Source organism: Crotalus tigris, unplaced genomic scaffold (genome assembly GCF_016545835.1).
Source record: "Crotalus tigris isolate CLP2741 ecotype Arizona unplaced genomic scaffold, ASM1654583v1 scf7180000017666.379230911805:20528666, whole genome shotgun sequence".
Taxonomy (NCBI): Eukaryota; Metazoa; Chordata; class Lepidosauria; order Squamata; family Viperidae; genus Crotalus; species Crotalus tigris.
The window spans coordinates 4,988,456-5,002,896 of record NW_024096552.1 but is presented as its reverse complement, the minus strand read 5'-3'; the positions used below and the strand labels follow the sequence as shown (position 1 = coordinate 5,002,896).

Here is a 14,441-nt window from a genome sequence, read left to right as displayed (position 1 = left end):
ATATACCATGAAAACTCTGGTTCCTGTCATTCCTTGTGTGTCCAATCATATTTGGCCAATAAAGAATTCCATTCTGTTCTAATCTATCTATTGTTAACTGGGTGAAATGGTGCACCATAGGATAACAAGGTTGTGAACCAAGGTACTTCAAATGGGCTAATTTACAGAATGCGTCCAAAATCTGGGTCCCATGAATTTCAGGGAGTTGAAATGTGACAGATTTTATAAAACATTTTATAACATAATAAGTTATCATGAAAGGGCTTAGGGCAGGGGTAGGCAACCTTGGCTCTTTTATGACTCGTGGACTTCAACTCCCAGAATTCCTGAGCCAGCATGGCTCAGCTTGAAACCTCTCCCTTTTCCCTCAGCATGACTGGCTTGGGAATTCTGGGAGTTGAAGTCCAGGAGTCATAAAAGAGCCAAGGTTGCCTACCCCTGGCTTAGGGAGACATAATACAAAATGTCCTAAAAGATTTCTTGTGTTCATGTTTGACTGTGCCTAACAATTCAATATGGGCTGTTTTTAAGGCAGATACATCTCTGAATGAATACCTGCATTTTTATGAACTTTTAAATTACATTAGACATTGAAGGCATTCAGAAATCTGATAAGGAAATATTTCTGAAAGGATGAGCCAACAGGTCAAGGGGTTGCCTAGTATCGGACTAAAATTTGCTGCTTCCACTATCAATCCTTATCCCGTTCAACGAAGCTCTCCTTATTTTGGGCATAAAGAGTTTGTTAAAGACAGGGAGGGGCCTTCTGGCTTCCCTTCCCTCTCATGAAACATCCCCTGCCTATAGGAAAACATCCACCAATCATTGTGTAAGATAGATAGATAGGCTTGGGGCAGAGGCAAATGGATAATCCAGCAGGTTCAGCTATCTTTCAAAATTTGCTGCAGATTGACTCACCTGTTTTCTAAGGATGCCTTCGTGGGAAACGCAACCCTCTCCTCAACTTACAACAGTTCATTTGGTGACTATTCAAATTTACAACAGCACTGAAAACAGTGACTTATGCGAGGTTGAATTGGGTTCGGCCACCGGTGAGCTTCTTGCAAGAATACAAGTGAGCAGTCAGATGAGGAAATCCAAATTCATTGGTAGCCTCACATTGGAATGAACAAGGACACACATTTAATTCCACAGCGACTTAAGTTCATTGGCCAAGCAGGTACAAAGAGAGCCAGGGAAAGGATTGAAGCCTGGGAAACGGGCCCCTTGTCAATTAACGGATGTACTGATTTACCACCAGCTTATCAAATTCTTAGGAGCTGGGGCTTGGCAGCAGAAGGAAATGACAGCCAATCGCCAGCCATCAACATATCAATCAATCAATAGGAAGGCACCAGGTAAACACAACTCACAGAACAGCATGTATTCCAGTAGAGAGAAATTCCCTGAAGATGGGCTCCAGCATGAGTCTGAAAGCTCGGAAGAATAAATCTCTGGTCCCGGTGACCGAACCAAATTCGATCTCGCATCATTATCCTGGGACACGTGTATTTGCCTTCATTCGAAAGTGCCTTATAACGATTTTTCATGACCTTTGCAGCATCTCTATGGTCATGTGATCAAAATTCGGACACTTGATAATTGACTCATATTTATGACGGTTGCAGTGTCCCGGGGTCATGTGATCCCCTTTTGTGACTTTCTGACTAAGCAAAGTCAATGGGGAAGCCAGATTCTCTTAACAACCGTATTACGAACTTAACAACTGCAGGGATTCACTTCACAGCTGTGGCAAGAAAGGTTGTAAAATGGGGGCAAGACTCACTTAACAACTGTCTCACTTAGCGTTGGAACTTTTGGGCTCAATTGTGGTCATAAGTCGAAGACTATCTGTATTGGAAGGACTTAATTGCTATTCTGGAGTAGTGAACACCAATTCTTGCAGATCTATTTCCTGAAGTAATAAATACAATTTTTACCTCAGACACAATGTCTTACCTTTACTATCAAGAGGAACGGTATATTCTTCTATCCTGATGGCACCCTCTTTCTGAAAAGGGAGAAGAAATGAAACAGCTGCGGTTAAGCATCAGATTCTTTTTTTTTCTAGTAGTATTTTTTATTAAGAATTATAATTATAATAATAAAAAACAACCATCAAAATAAAAAAACCCTAAAAGGATGAAGAGACAAAGTTGAAAGTGCAGATAAGAAAGAAAAGAGAAAAAAAAGAGAAAGAGGAAAGAAAGAAAAAATAATAAAGAAAAAAAGAACTTTATGAATATATAAAGAAGCAAACAGAGTTTGAACATTCTCCTTTAACTGTAATCTTTAATTCTTTCTACTTCCCTTCCAGCTCCAAGTTTTACTGTGGCATGATTATGTAGCTATTATTATCAACTGATAAAAGATGAACGGTATTCGTGATCCAAGTGGGTGCAGTAAATACGTGCACAACTAGCAAATGTGGTCATCTGTCTGGAGGATTTTGCATAAAAGCTGCAGGATATTTGCCTCTCCTCGTCTCTAATCCAGGAAAACCCTATAAAACTGCTGGTGATTTTGCATTTTAGCAGGATTTGCGAAGCCTTTGTCATTTGAAATTGCTATGTTTAGCTATGATTAAGAGTGGAATCAGCCAGGATTTCCTTGCCGTTTCTGATCCTCCTTCCTCCGATTTTGGCAATATGCAGCACCCGAGTCAAAAGGCACATTTAACCCTCAGCTTGGAGAATACTCAATCGTGATGATGATGATAATGATGTTACCCATTCAGTCCTGCCCGTCTCTTGGCGATTCTATGGGCCAGGTCTCTCTGCATTTTCCAATCTTGCCCTGCTCCTCTGAGTTGTTCTATGCCAGTGGTGGTGAACCTATGGCATGGGTGCCAGAGGTGGCACTCAGAGCTCTCTCTGTGGGCACACGTGCCATTGCCCCAGCCTTGCCCCTGCGACCCCCTCCTCACCAGCAGCCCCCCTGGAGGAGAGTCGCCCCTGAGCATGGCCCACGCAGAGCAGCGCAGCCAAGGACATGGCAGCCAGGCAGCGTAGACAAGACTCTGCCTTCACGCCCCATCGCACACAGTTGATGCTGTGCGGCACAGGCAGAGGGCGTGGCCGCCATGGCGCTGCTGGGCTGCCTGGGCGATCTGTGGCGGGGCCTGGAGGGGGTGAGTGGCCCTGCGGGCAGGTGGGCTGGGGGCGGGGCTGGGGGTGGAGCAGGGGCGGGGCCAGTTTTTGGGCAGTCGGTCTCTAAAAGGTTTGCCATCACTGTTCTATGCTCTGGCTGGTGTCAGCTTTCACGGTGTCCAGACACTGTGTCCTTTGGTGCCGCTAAATCTTCCTAACATAATTGCTTTCTCCAGCATGACATGGCCGAAATAAATGAGACATAGTTTTGTGATTTTGGAAGGTTTTTTTTAAAAAAATCCTGCCTTAACACCATTTTGCATCTGGAGCGAAATTATGGAGCATTGTGGGTTTGACACTGTTGACTGTAACTGAAGCTTCTTACCTCGACTCGTAATTTCTTGGAAACCTTGTCCCCTATCCCCCATTCACTAAGAGCAACAACGGTGATGGGGATGTCACTCGCCCCCATGGGCACCAGAACAAAGGGTATAGGAATTGCAGAGTTCCCTGGCACCTCCACCTTCCGTTTCCGTGCTGGGCCAAACGTTGCTGGGGAACAAATGCCTTCAGACGGCTCCAGGTATACCAAGACCTAAGTCAAAAAAATGAGAAACAAGATGTTCAAATATTAAACTGTATTAGATGTATTACAAAGTTTTGATTCCAGAAATGTTTTAAAGGAAAGCTTGGTGTTTTAAAATAGATGAGGGGGAAAAAAGTATTTTTCCCTTAAAAGTTAAAGAATCTGAAAGTATACAGGGAATTTTGTTAATATAAATGGTGCTAGATTATTGTACAAATAGAAATGCATATTATTTCCACAGCAAGGAAGATAAAGCAGAAATGGTTAAATTGGTTGTTTTATTCAAAGAGGAGGATATATTTAACTATGTTTTCTGTTTGGATATCAGTTCTGGATTTTGTACTTGTGGTGAAAAAAATGAAACTAACTTTGGTTTTGCCGATTAGATAGATTTGTTGTTATAGAAATGGCTCGTTATCACAGGGGTAGGCAACCTTGGCTCTTTTATGACTCGTGGACTTCAACTCCCAGAATTCCTGAGCCAGCCATGCTGAGGGGAAAGGGAGAGGTTTCCAAACTGAGCCATGCTGGCTCAGGAATTCTGGGAATTGAAGTCCACGAGTCATAACAGAGTCAAGGTTGCCTACCTCTGTTTAACTAATGTGTAAAAGTAAAAAAGCTGAGGCAGTAATGTTTGTTATCTTGTACTGTACTAAAAAGAGTAGGAAGTCAACACTTTTTTCTTTCTTCCCTTGTGGTGGTGGTTGGTGGTTAATTGCGAAGTCGTGTCCGACCCATCGCGACCCCATGGACAACGTTCCTCCAGGTCTTCCTGTCCTCTACCATTTTCTGGAGTCCATTTAAGTTCACACCTACTGCTTCAGTGACTCCATCCAGCCATCTCATTCTCTGTCGTCCCCTTCTTCTATTGCCCTCAATCTTTCGCAGCATTAGGCGCTTCTCCAGTGAGTCCTTCCTTCTCATTAGGTGGCCAAAGTATTTGAGTTTCAACTTCAGGATCTGGCCTTCTAAAGAGCAGTCGGGGTTGATCTCTTCTAGGACTGACCGGTTTGAACGCCTTGCAGTCCAAGGGACTCGCAGGAGTCTTCTCCAGCACCATAGTTCAAAGGCCTCAATTCTTGGCGCTCAGCCTTTCTTATGGTCCAACTTTCACAGCCATACATTGCAACTGGGAAAACCATGGCCTGGACTATATGCACTTTTGTTGGCAGGGTGATGTCTCTGCTTTTTAGTATGCTGTCTAGATTTGCCATAGCTTTCCTCCCCAGGAGCAAGCGTCTTTTAATTTCTTGGCTGCAGTCCCCACCTGAGTTGATCTTGGAGCCCAGAAAAATAAAATCTGTCACTACCTCCATTTCTTCCCCATCTATTTGCCAGGAATTGAGAGGGCTGGATGCCATGATTTTGGTTTTCTTAATGTTGAGTTTCAAGCCAACTTTTGGACTCTCCTTCTTCACCCGCATCAAGAGGCTCTTTAGTTCCTCTTCACTTTCTGCCATTAGAGCGGTATCTTCCCTTGTACCTCACCTTTTCTTTCCCCCTCTCTTTTCCCTTCCCTTAATTTCCTATTTTTATTTTTCTTTGTATTTTATGCATTGATAACACATTGAAAACAAATCAAACAAAAAATGTTAAACTTCTTTTGCAAGAACAACCAAGCAGCTGCTTCTGATTCTGACACAGATGGTGATCCAGACATTTCTGGCTTGTCCTTATTTTTCTAAATGACAGGGAGTCCTTGACTTAATGACTGATTGCTCACTTAACAATAGTATTACTTACTTAACAACTACAGTGATTCATTTAATAAATATGGCAAGAAAAGTCGTACAATGAGGCAAAACTCACTTAACAAATGTCTCACTTAGCAACTTAGAAATGTCGGGGTCAATTGTCGCAATTTGAGGACCACATGTAATATATATATTATAGAATATATAATATGATTATAGAAATATATATGATGTCGCAGTTGTGACTGACATGCCTGTGGATGGCTCTAATTTGAGCAGATACAAGGCAAAAGATTTCTTTCTCCCATATTTAGGTCGACAGGGTGTATCAAATAGCACTATATATATATATATATATATATATATATATATATATATATATATATATATATATATAGGTCTTTGGTTGTTCGGGTTTTCTCCCACGTAAAATTGGAAGTGTCTTGGCAATTTTACATGGGAGAAAACCCAAACAACCAAAGACCTACATACAAATACCCGCGAAAACTTCAGAAAACAAATATATATATATATATACATACATACATACACACACACACACATACACACATACATACATACACACATATATATATACATATACACACAAACATATATATATATATACATGTACATGTATACACATGTATACGTGTGTGTGTGTGTGTGTGTGTGTGTGTGTATAAATTTTATATATAGCAGTGGTGGCGAACCTATGGCATGGGTGCCAGAGGCGGCACTCAGAGCCCTCTCTGTGGGCATGCATGCTGTCACCCCAGTCCTAGGCCTTCAGCTGGGTTTTATAAAACCTTTTCGCTTTAGGCCTCCGCCTCCGTGTACAAAAAAAAAAAAAAAAAAGGTTCAATCAGTCAATTTCAACTTTTCAACAAAAAAAATCTTGTAAAGTTGAAATTGATTGATTGAACTTTTTAGTTCCACCCAGTCTGCCGTTACCACCGCAGCCACGCCTACCCAATGGGCCACACACCCCAAATTGGCCACACCCATCCGGCACCCGACGATGCATAAGTGGGTTTTGGGTTGCAGTTTGGGCACTCGGTCTCTAAAAGTTTCGGCATCACTGCTATATAGTATTTTCTATATAGTATTTTCTATATTGCTTTTCTAATTCAATGTCCAGAAGACCTAATATTCTAGAAACAGATCTGGTTTCATTGCAATATTAATTTCCAATATTTTTTGCATCATTGTATGGATTTTCACGTCACTTACGCTGAGTGGATCAGACTGGTAGTTGTATAACACTGGACGAAGCTCTATCTGTTCAAACTTTTTCACAGAGTATGGCAGCCGGAGAGAAATGTGGAACTCTTGGAAGACTGTAATTTTGAAAGGCTCTGAAACACAAATCCCTAAAAACACAGGAAGAACTCAGCATTAGCAAAGAGAAGCCGCTGTGCAACAATGAAACTCCATTGCTAAACAAAAAAGAAACAAGCAAGGCACGGAGCTAAGGAAACATAAGAATTATGGTACGGGAAGTTTAAATATTGAACTGACAAGCCATCGTTTGACTGGGAACACCCTGAAACAGGTAGAAACAGAGAAAAAAATTCAAAAGGTCCGGAGGATGGATTGGGCTACCAGTTCATCTAAATCCAGCACAGGTAGTCCTCGAGTTATGACCGTAATGGAGCCTGCCCATTGCAGTCGTAAGTCATAATAGTTGTACACAGTGGTGACATTCAGCCGGTTCGCACCACTTCAGCAGAACCAGTAGCTAATTTTTTGTTGCCCAGGCCCAGAATGAACTTCCGGAAATGGCATCCACACAGAGAACCGGTTGTTCACATATTTGAATCCCACCACTGGTTGTACAACCAGCTGACCCGATTTTAAAATATTTTTTGAGGCAGCTGTTACACAAACGCATCAGTCGTAAAATGAACTGCATGATTGTTAAGTAGACCTATTTGTTTGTTATGGCCTGGTTTTGCCGGAAACCAGAAGTAACTGACAGTTTTCAGTAAAACTGTTGTAAAATGCAGGCCTGTGACAATGGGACACCGCCGACAGCCGTAAATGTGTCTGGTTGCCAAGATCCTGAAGTGCAGTTACACGACAGTGTGGGCGAGTGGGTGGGTGGCAGAACTTCGGATCCGGGTCTCCTTTTTTTCAGGTAGGCCATAACTTCAAACAGTTGTTAAGCAAGTGGTCATAAGTCAAGGACTACCTGCATTTGATTTACTCTAAACCACCGGTTCCCAACATTTATGGCTCCAGGGATAGGCTTCAGAAGAAAAATTGTATTCCGTGGACCTGCCTGGGGGGGTGAGATGATTTCATGCATGTGACCTAGTTCCTGTGCATGCGCAGATGAAACTTCGCTCGCTGGTCTGTCGCTTGTGTGGCTGGTTTCCAACAGACCACGGAATAGTACTGGTCTGCCCCCTGGGGGTTGGGGACTCCTGCCCTAAAGTTAAACTACAGAAACTTCCGCTCTCATCTCAAGGGCCACTGTGATATTGTGGGGAAAGAACTGAACTAGGATGGTGTCATTCCTCTTGGGCAAACCACAGTCAATTAGGGAAGATCCTTAAATTATGTTAAACAGAATAACAGAGTTGGAAGGGACCTTAGAGGTCTTCTAGTCCAACCCCTTGCTTAAGCAGGAAACCCTATACATTTCAGACATTTCATTATGGTTGTATGTCGAGGGCAACCTGGACTGGAGAGATGGAGCCCAATGCATCTGGGGAGACAGACACAGATCGAAGCAACCTTTTCTAGCCACAAGTGGGTGCTGCAACACTGGAGAAGAAGAGATTGGACAACTGTTTGTCTGAAATGATATAGGGTTTCCAGCTTGAGCAGGGGGTTGGACTAGAACAGTGGTTCTCAACCTGTGGGTCAGGACCCCATTTGGGGTCGAACGACCATTTCACGGGGGTCGCCAAACAACGCAGTCTGCCATTTTTTTCCCCCCTTTTTCCTTTACTGTGCTACTCCCTTTTATTCTATTGCTTTTGAAAGCCAATAGAAGAGACTCTCTTGAAATCGAGTCTAATTCTTATTGGCTTTCACAAAGCCAATAGGAATTGTCCAGGCTGTCTCCGCCCTGCTGAGCCCACCAAAAGTCCCATTCTGCAAATGGTGCTGCACCAGTTGAGTAGTCCTCGACTTACGACCGGTTGGGGGTCGCGGCATTAAAAAGGTTGAGAACCACTGGACTAGAAGACCTCCAAGGTCCCTTCCGTTATTCTGGTATTCTGCCTCCAGAGCTATTGGATTGCAGTTCCCATTAATCTTAGCTAGCTTGATCAAAGGCTGGGGAATTAAGAGATTAGAACAGGGATCTCCAGACTTGGCAACTTTACGACTAGTGAACTTCAACTTCTAGAATTCCTGGCTGGCTGAGGAATTCTGGGAGGTGAAGGCCACAACTCTTAAAAGTTGCTAGGTTTGGAGATCCCTGAGTTACATATTTGAGAGGCAAAGTTTATCGGTGTCTGGTTCCTGAACAAGCAGAAATCATCAATGTTTACCTTTCTCAGAAGACATGCTAACTGCTTGTATCTCCCACGTGGTGATGGAATCGGGAAGATGAAAGTGTTCTCTGAAAAAGACCAAGAAGAAGCTTTCTTCATCTTTCTGTGTCACAGACATTTCCATCAAACTCTTCAAAATCTTTAATGCAGCCACTGGTTATCATTAAGACTGTTCACCCTTGCATTAATCCCTCATCCCAGACCCCCGAGACCCCTTCACAGGTAGTCCACGTCTTACGAGCACAATCGAGGTCTAAATTTCTGTTGCTAAGCAAGACGGTGGTTAAGTGAGTTTTCCCTCCATTTTATGACCTTTCTTGCCACCGTTGTTAAGTGAATCACAGCAGCTGTTAGTAACACCGTTGTTAAGTGAATGTGGCTTCCGCAGGGACTCTGCTGGTCAGAAGGTTGCAAGACCTGATCACGTGACCCGGGGACACTGCAACTGTCATAAATATGAGTCAGTTGCTAAGTGTCTGAATTTTGATCACACGAGCATGGGGATGCCGCCACGGTTGTAAGTGTCAAAAACATCCATAAGTCACTTTTTTCAGTGCTGCTGTAAGTCTGAATGGTCATTAAATGGACTGTTGCATGTCCAGGACTACTGTAGTTACACAGGCAAATATTTGGTCTCAGAGCCTAGTTTAAGAGTCCCTGCAGCCCAATAACTGACATGGATGAAGCATTCATCCTATCACAGGGGTAGGCCACCTTGGCTCTTTTTATGACTCGTGGACTTCAACTCCCAGAATTCCTGAGCCAGCCATGCTGAGGGGAAAGGGAGAGATTCCAAGCTGAGCCAGGCTGGCTCAGGAATTCTGGGAGTTGAAGTCCACCAGTCATGAAGGGAGCCATAGTTCCCCCATGCTGGCTCAGGAATTCTGGGAGTTGAAGTCCACGAGTCATAAAAGAGCCAAGGTTGCCTACCCTGTCCTATTGCAAGAAAGGAAACATGACTTGTAAATGAATTTCTGTTCTACTCACGTGAGGGTTTTATCCACAGTGAAGGTTTGCCAGAGCCAGCTCTCAGGGAAAAATCTTCGCAATGTGATCACTTCATCATCAAAAAACTCTTCTTCATCTTCATCTTGGACTATATGTAGAAAGAGAAAGTCACTGGCTAAAGATTATGGTTTACTCTTTTCCCAAAAATCTTAAAACAGGATTCTCCAATCTCGGCAGCTTTACGGCTTGTGGATTTCAACTCCCAGAATTCCTTAGCCAGCCATGGAATTCTGGGAGTTGAAGTCCACAAGTCTCAAAGCTGCCAAGGTTCAAGACCCTTGCCTTAGAGCAGTGTTTCCCAAACTTGACAATTTTAAGGCATGAGGACTTCAAATCCCAGAGTTGGCTATGGAATTCTGGGAGTTGAAGTCCACATGCCTTAAAATTGTCAAGTTTGGGAAACACTGCCTTAGAGCAGAGGTCCGCAACCTTTTGGGCACCAGGGACCAGTTCCGTGGAGAAAGGTTTTTCCGCGGACCGGAGAGTGCATGCTTTTGTATGCTGCCTGCATCTCACAGAGGGGTTTTTGCTTGTCTGTGCAGCCCGGTTGCTGGCAGTCCATGGACCGGGGGTTGGGGATCCCTACGTTAGAGGAGTGGTTTTCAGGCCTCTAACTTCAGATGTTTTAACAATTGTTTTCTCCCTGGAATTTCACTGTTTTATCACTACTTTAATATTGTGGTTTTTATGCTACATGTATTGTTAAGATTATTCTTAAGGATCTACAGAGGGACAATCGAGAGCATCCTGTCATACAGCATCACAGTCTGGTTTGGAAGCATCCCTGCTTCAGGCAGGAAGGCGGTGTAGAGAGTGGTGAGGATGGTCGAAAAGATCATTGGCAGTTCCCTCCCTCCCATCCAGGACATAGCACAGAAGCATTGTTTGAGCAGGGTCCGCAAGATTGTCTGAGAGACGACACATCCTCTTCACGACCTGTTTTCCTTCTGGGAGGAGACTCCATGGTATCTGAAGCAGAACATCCAGATTCAGTCACAGCTTTGTTCCATAAGGTATTAACCTTGTGAACTCTAAAGCTTCCTCCTTCCGTTATGTATTCAAGATGGACAGTGAATAATATTTATATGTTACTTATATGTAAGGGTGTAGGTCTATACATATGTTGTATATAGTACGTTTTAAATGTGTTATGTATGTGTACACTTTGAGAGGAAGCAACTAAATTTCATTTTTAATGTGTGCCATTGTGCCCACAGGAAAAAATGATAATAAAGGTTATCTAATCTAATCTTCCCAATTGCAATGTATGGCTGTGAAAGTTGGACCATAAGAAAGGCTGAGCACCAAAGAATTGAGGCCTTTGAACTATGGTGCTGGAGAAGACTCCTGCGAGTCCCTTGGACTGCAAGGCATTCAAACCGGTCAGTCCTAGAGGAGACCAACCCCGACTGCTCTTTAGAAGGCCAGATCCTGAAGTTGAAACTCAAGTACTTTGGCCACCTAATGAGAAGGAAGGACTCACTGGAGAAGGGCCTAATGCTGGGAAAGATGGAGGGCCATGGAAGAAGGGGACGACAGAGAATGAGGTGGCTGGATGGAGTCACTGAAACAGTAGGTGTGAACTTAAATGGACTCCAGAAGATGGTAGAGGACAGAAAGGCCTGGAGGAACGTTGTCCATGGGGTCGCGATGGGTTAGACACGACTTTGTAATTAGCAACAACAACAAATCTAATCTTATCTAATCTGGGTGACGGTCTCTCTCTCTCTCTCTCTCTCTCTCTCTGTGTTTATCTTTTTTTAATGTCAAGGTTTTTAGGACTGAATCCTGGGCATCTAGCCCAAGAGCCTGCTAGGAATCTCCCATCCCATTCAAAGATGAAGTTTTGACAGATGTCCAACCCATGGATCTAGCCATCTATCAAAACACATCTGCTTTCCTTTGGTCCAGCCTGAGCCACATTATGGAGAATGATCTGGCACAGGGGTAGGCAACCTTGGCTGTTTTATGACTCGTGGACTTCAACTCCCAGAATTCCTGAGCCAGCATGGCTCAGCTTGGAAACCTCTCCCTTTCCCCTCAGCATGGCTGGCTCAGGAATTCTGGGAGTTGAAGTCCACGAGTCATAAAAAGAGCCAAGGTTGCCTATCCCTGATTTCTGGCAGATAATTTACTTTGTGCCATGTTAAACCTGAAAAGACACGACTACTTGTAAGATATTTTGCTGGGCAGTTTATTGCTCAGCTGTGGTGTGAGAGAAAGACAGCCCCTCCTTAGGAGTTCCCAGCGTACAGGTAGTCCACAACTTACAACCATTCATTTAGTGACGGTTCAAAGTTACAACAGCATTGAAAAAAGTGGCATGGCCATTTTCACACTTATGACCGTTGCAGCCTCCCCATGCCATGTGATCAACATTCAGATGTTTGACAATTGGCCTGTACTTATGTGTCCCAGATCATGTGATCACCTTTTGCGACCTTTTGACAAGTAAAGTCACAATGGGGGAAGCCAGATTCACTTAACAACCGTGTTACTAACTTAACAGCTGCAGTGAATCACTGAACAATGATGTCAAGGAAGGTCGTAAAATGAGGCAAAACTCACTTAACAAATGTCTCAGCAACAAATGTTTGGGGCTCAATTGTGGTCATAAGTTGAGAACTACCTGTATACGCCACCCCAGGCTCTGAAACTCCATATGGATCAAAAGAAATACACAACCTAAGTCGAAGTTGTAAATCGAGGACTACCTGTATATGCTTCATAGGGGTGTTAGTATATTTTAATTTAACTGGAGGCTAAAACATATAGGGAACGGTTGCTGGAATTGGGTAGTCTAGTTTAATGAAGAGAAGGACGAGGGGTGTCATGATAGGAGTGTTCCAATATCTCAGGGGCTTCCCCAAAGAAGAGGGAGTCAAGCTAGTCTCCAAAGCACCTGAAGGCAGGACAAGAAGCAATGGATGGAAACTGATCAAGCAGAGAAGCAACCTAGAACTAAGCAGAAACTTCCTGATAGTTATAACAATGGAACAGCCTGCCTCCAGAAGCAGTGAATGCTCCAACACTGGAGGTTTTTAAGAAGAGACTGGAAAGCCATTTGTCTATAATGGTATAGGCTTTCCTGCCTGAGCAGGGGGTTGGACTTGATGACCTCCAAGGTCCCTTCCAACTTTATTATTATTAATAATAATAATAATTATTATTATTTGGCAAGATTCTGTCTATGGGTCATGAGCAATAAATAAATCTGCTTTTAAGAATGACGTTTCTTTATTGGTTTTTGGAATCTGAAAATAGAGTAGAGTAGAGCAGAGCAGAGCAGAGTAGAACAACAGAGTTGGAAGGGACCTTGGAGGTCATCAAGTCCAACCCCCTGCTCAGGCAGGAAACCCAAAACCATTTCAGACAAATGGTGGTCCAATCCCTTAAAAACTTCCAGTGTTGGAGCATTCACACAACTTCTGGAGGCAGAAGTTAATTGTTCTAACTGTCAGAAAATTTCTCCTTAATTTTAGGTTGCTTCTCTCCTTGATTAGTTGCTTCTTGTTCTGCCCTCAGGTGCTTTGGAGAACGGGTTGTCTCCCTCTTCTTTGTGGCAATCCCTGAGATATTGGAATGCTGCTATCATGTCACCCCTAGACCTTATTTTCATTAAACTTTAAAAGATACTATGGCTGCTGTGAGGAAGAGCACTTAAGCTGGAACTCTTTGTTATAAAAGAGGGGCTGGCAGGAATTGATGTTCAAACATCAGGATTTCCTTTCCTCATTTAACCTTTCTCTTTTCCTATTCAGCTGGCTCAGGGTAGCATACTCACCCCTTGCAAGACCATGGGACCCCCAGGACTGGCGACGTAATTTGGTAGCATAGCGGCAGCAGTCAAGGAAGACGTCACGGCACTGGATGTTCTTAATCCTTTGGGCACGTTCATCGCATGTCCGGGCATTGCGAAGCAACACCATGCCACCCTTGCAGCATTTAATTTGATCAGGGGTATTGTATTTGGCAACTGCAGAAGAGAGGGGGTGGGGAGAAGAAGATAAAATAATAGTGGATATAAAATGCAGGAACAAAAGAAATAAAGGTAAAGCTAAGCCAACATTTCACATTCCCTTCTTAGAATTCCGATTAGTCTAGCCCAGGGGTAGGCAACCTTGGCTCTTTTATGTCTCATGGACTTCAACTCCCAGAATTCCTGAGCCAGCCATGCTGAGGGGAAAGGGAGAGGTTTCCAAGCTGAGCCATGTTGGCTCAGGAATTCTGGGAATTGAAGTCCACGAGTCATAAAAGAGCCAAGGTTGCCTACCCCTGGGCTAGCCCAACAGTTTCCAATTTTTTATTTCTGATATATCAGGCCAGCGTTTCTTAACCTTTGCAACTTTAGGATGGGTAAACTTTTAACTCCCAGAATTCTAGGCTGGCTGGGGAATTCTGGGAGTTGAAGTCCACCCATCTTAAAGTTGCAAAGGATAACAAACACACTGTATCAGATCATTATGCAGCTTTTGAGGAGGACTACTTAACCCAAAGGTTGGCAACACAAAGCCTGCCAATATTTAGACATGCACCAGTCTTGTATAGATGGTAT

At 43.5% G+C, this 14,441-nt stretch overlaps 1 protein-coding gene across 1 annotated transcript in view; it reads right to left on the bottom strand.

The window, feature by feature from the left end:
- Nucleotides 1-14,441, bottom strand: part of LOC120305160 (complement C4-like) — a 92,391-nt gene that overhangs the window by 35,719 nt on the left and 42,231 nt on the right. The window contains exons 17-22 of the mRNA XM_039336584.1: nucleotides 13,671-13,862; nucleotides 9,866-9,974; nucleotides 8,876-8,946; nucleotides 6,603-6,742; nucleotides 3,475-3,684; nucleotides 1,960-2,011 (exon numbers count right to left, since the gene is read on the bottom strand). Of these exons, the coding sequence (XP_039192518.1) occupies nucleotides 1,960-2,011; nucleotides 3,475-3,684; nucleotides 6,603-6,742; nucleotides 8,876-8,946; nucleotides 9,866-9,974; nucleotides 13,671-13,862 (774 nt within the window). The remainder of the gene's footprint in view (nucleotides 1-1,959; nucleotides 2,012-3,474; nucleotides 3,685-6,602; nucleotides 6,743-8,875; nucleotides 8,947-9,865; nucleotides 9,975-13,670; nucleotides 13,863-14,441) is intronic.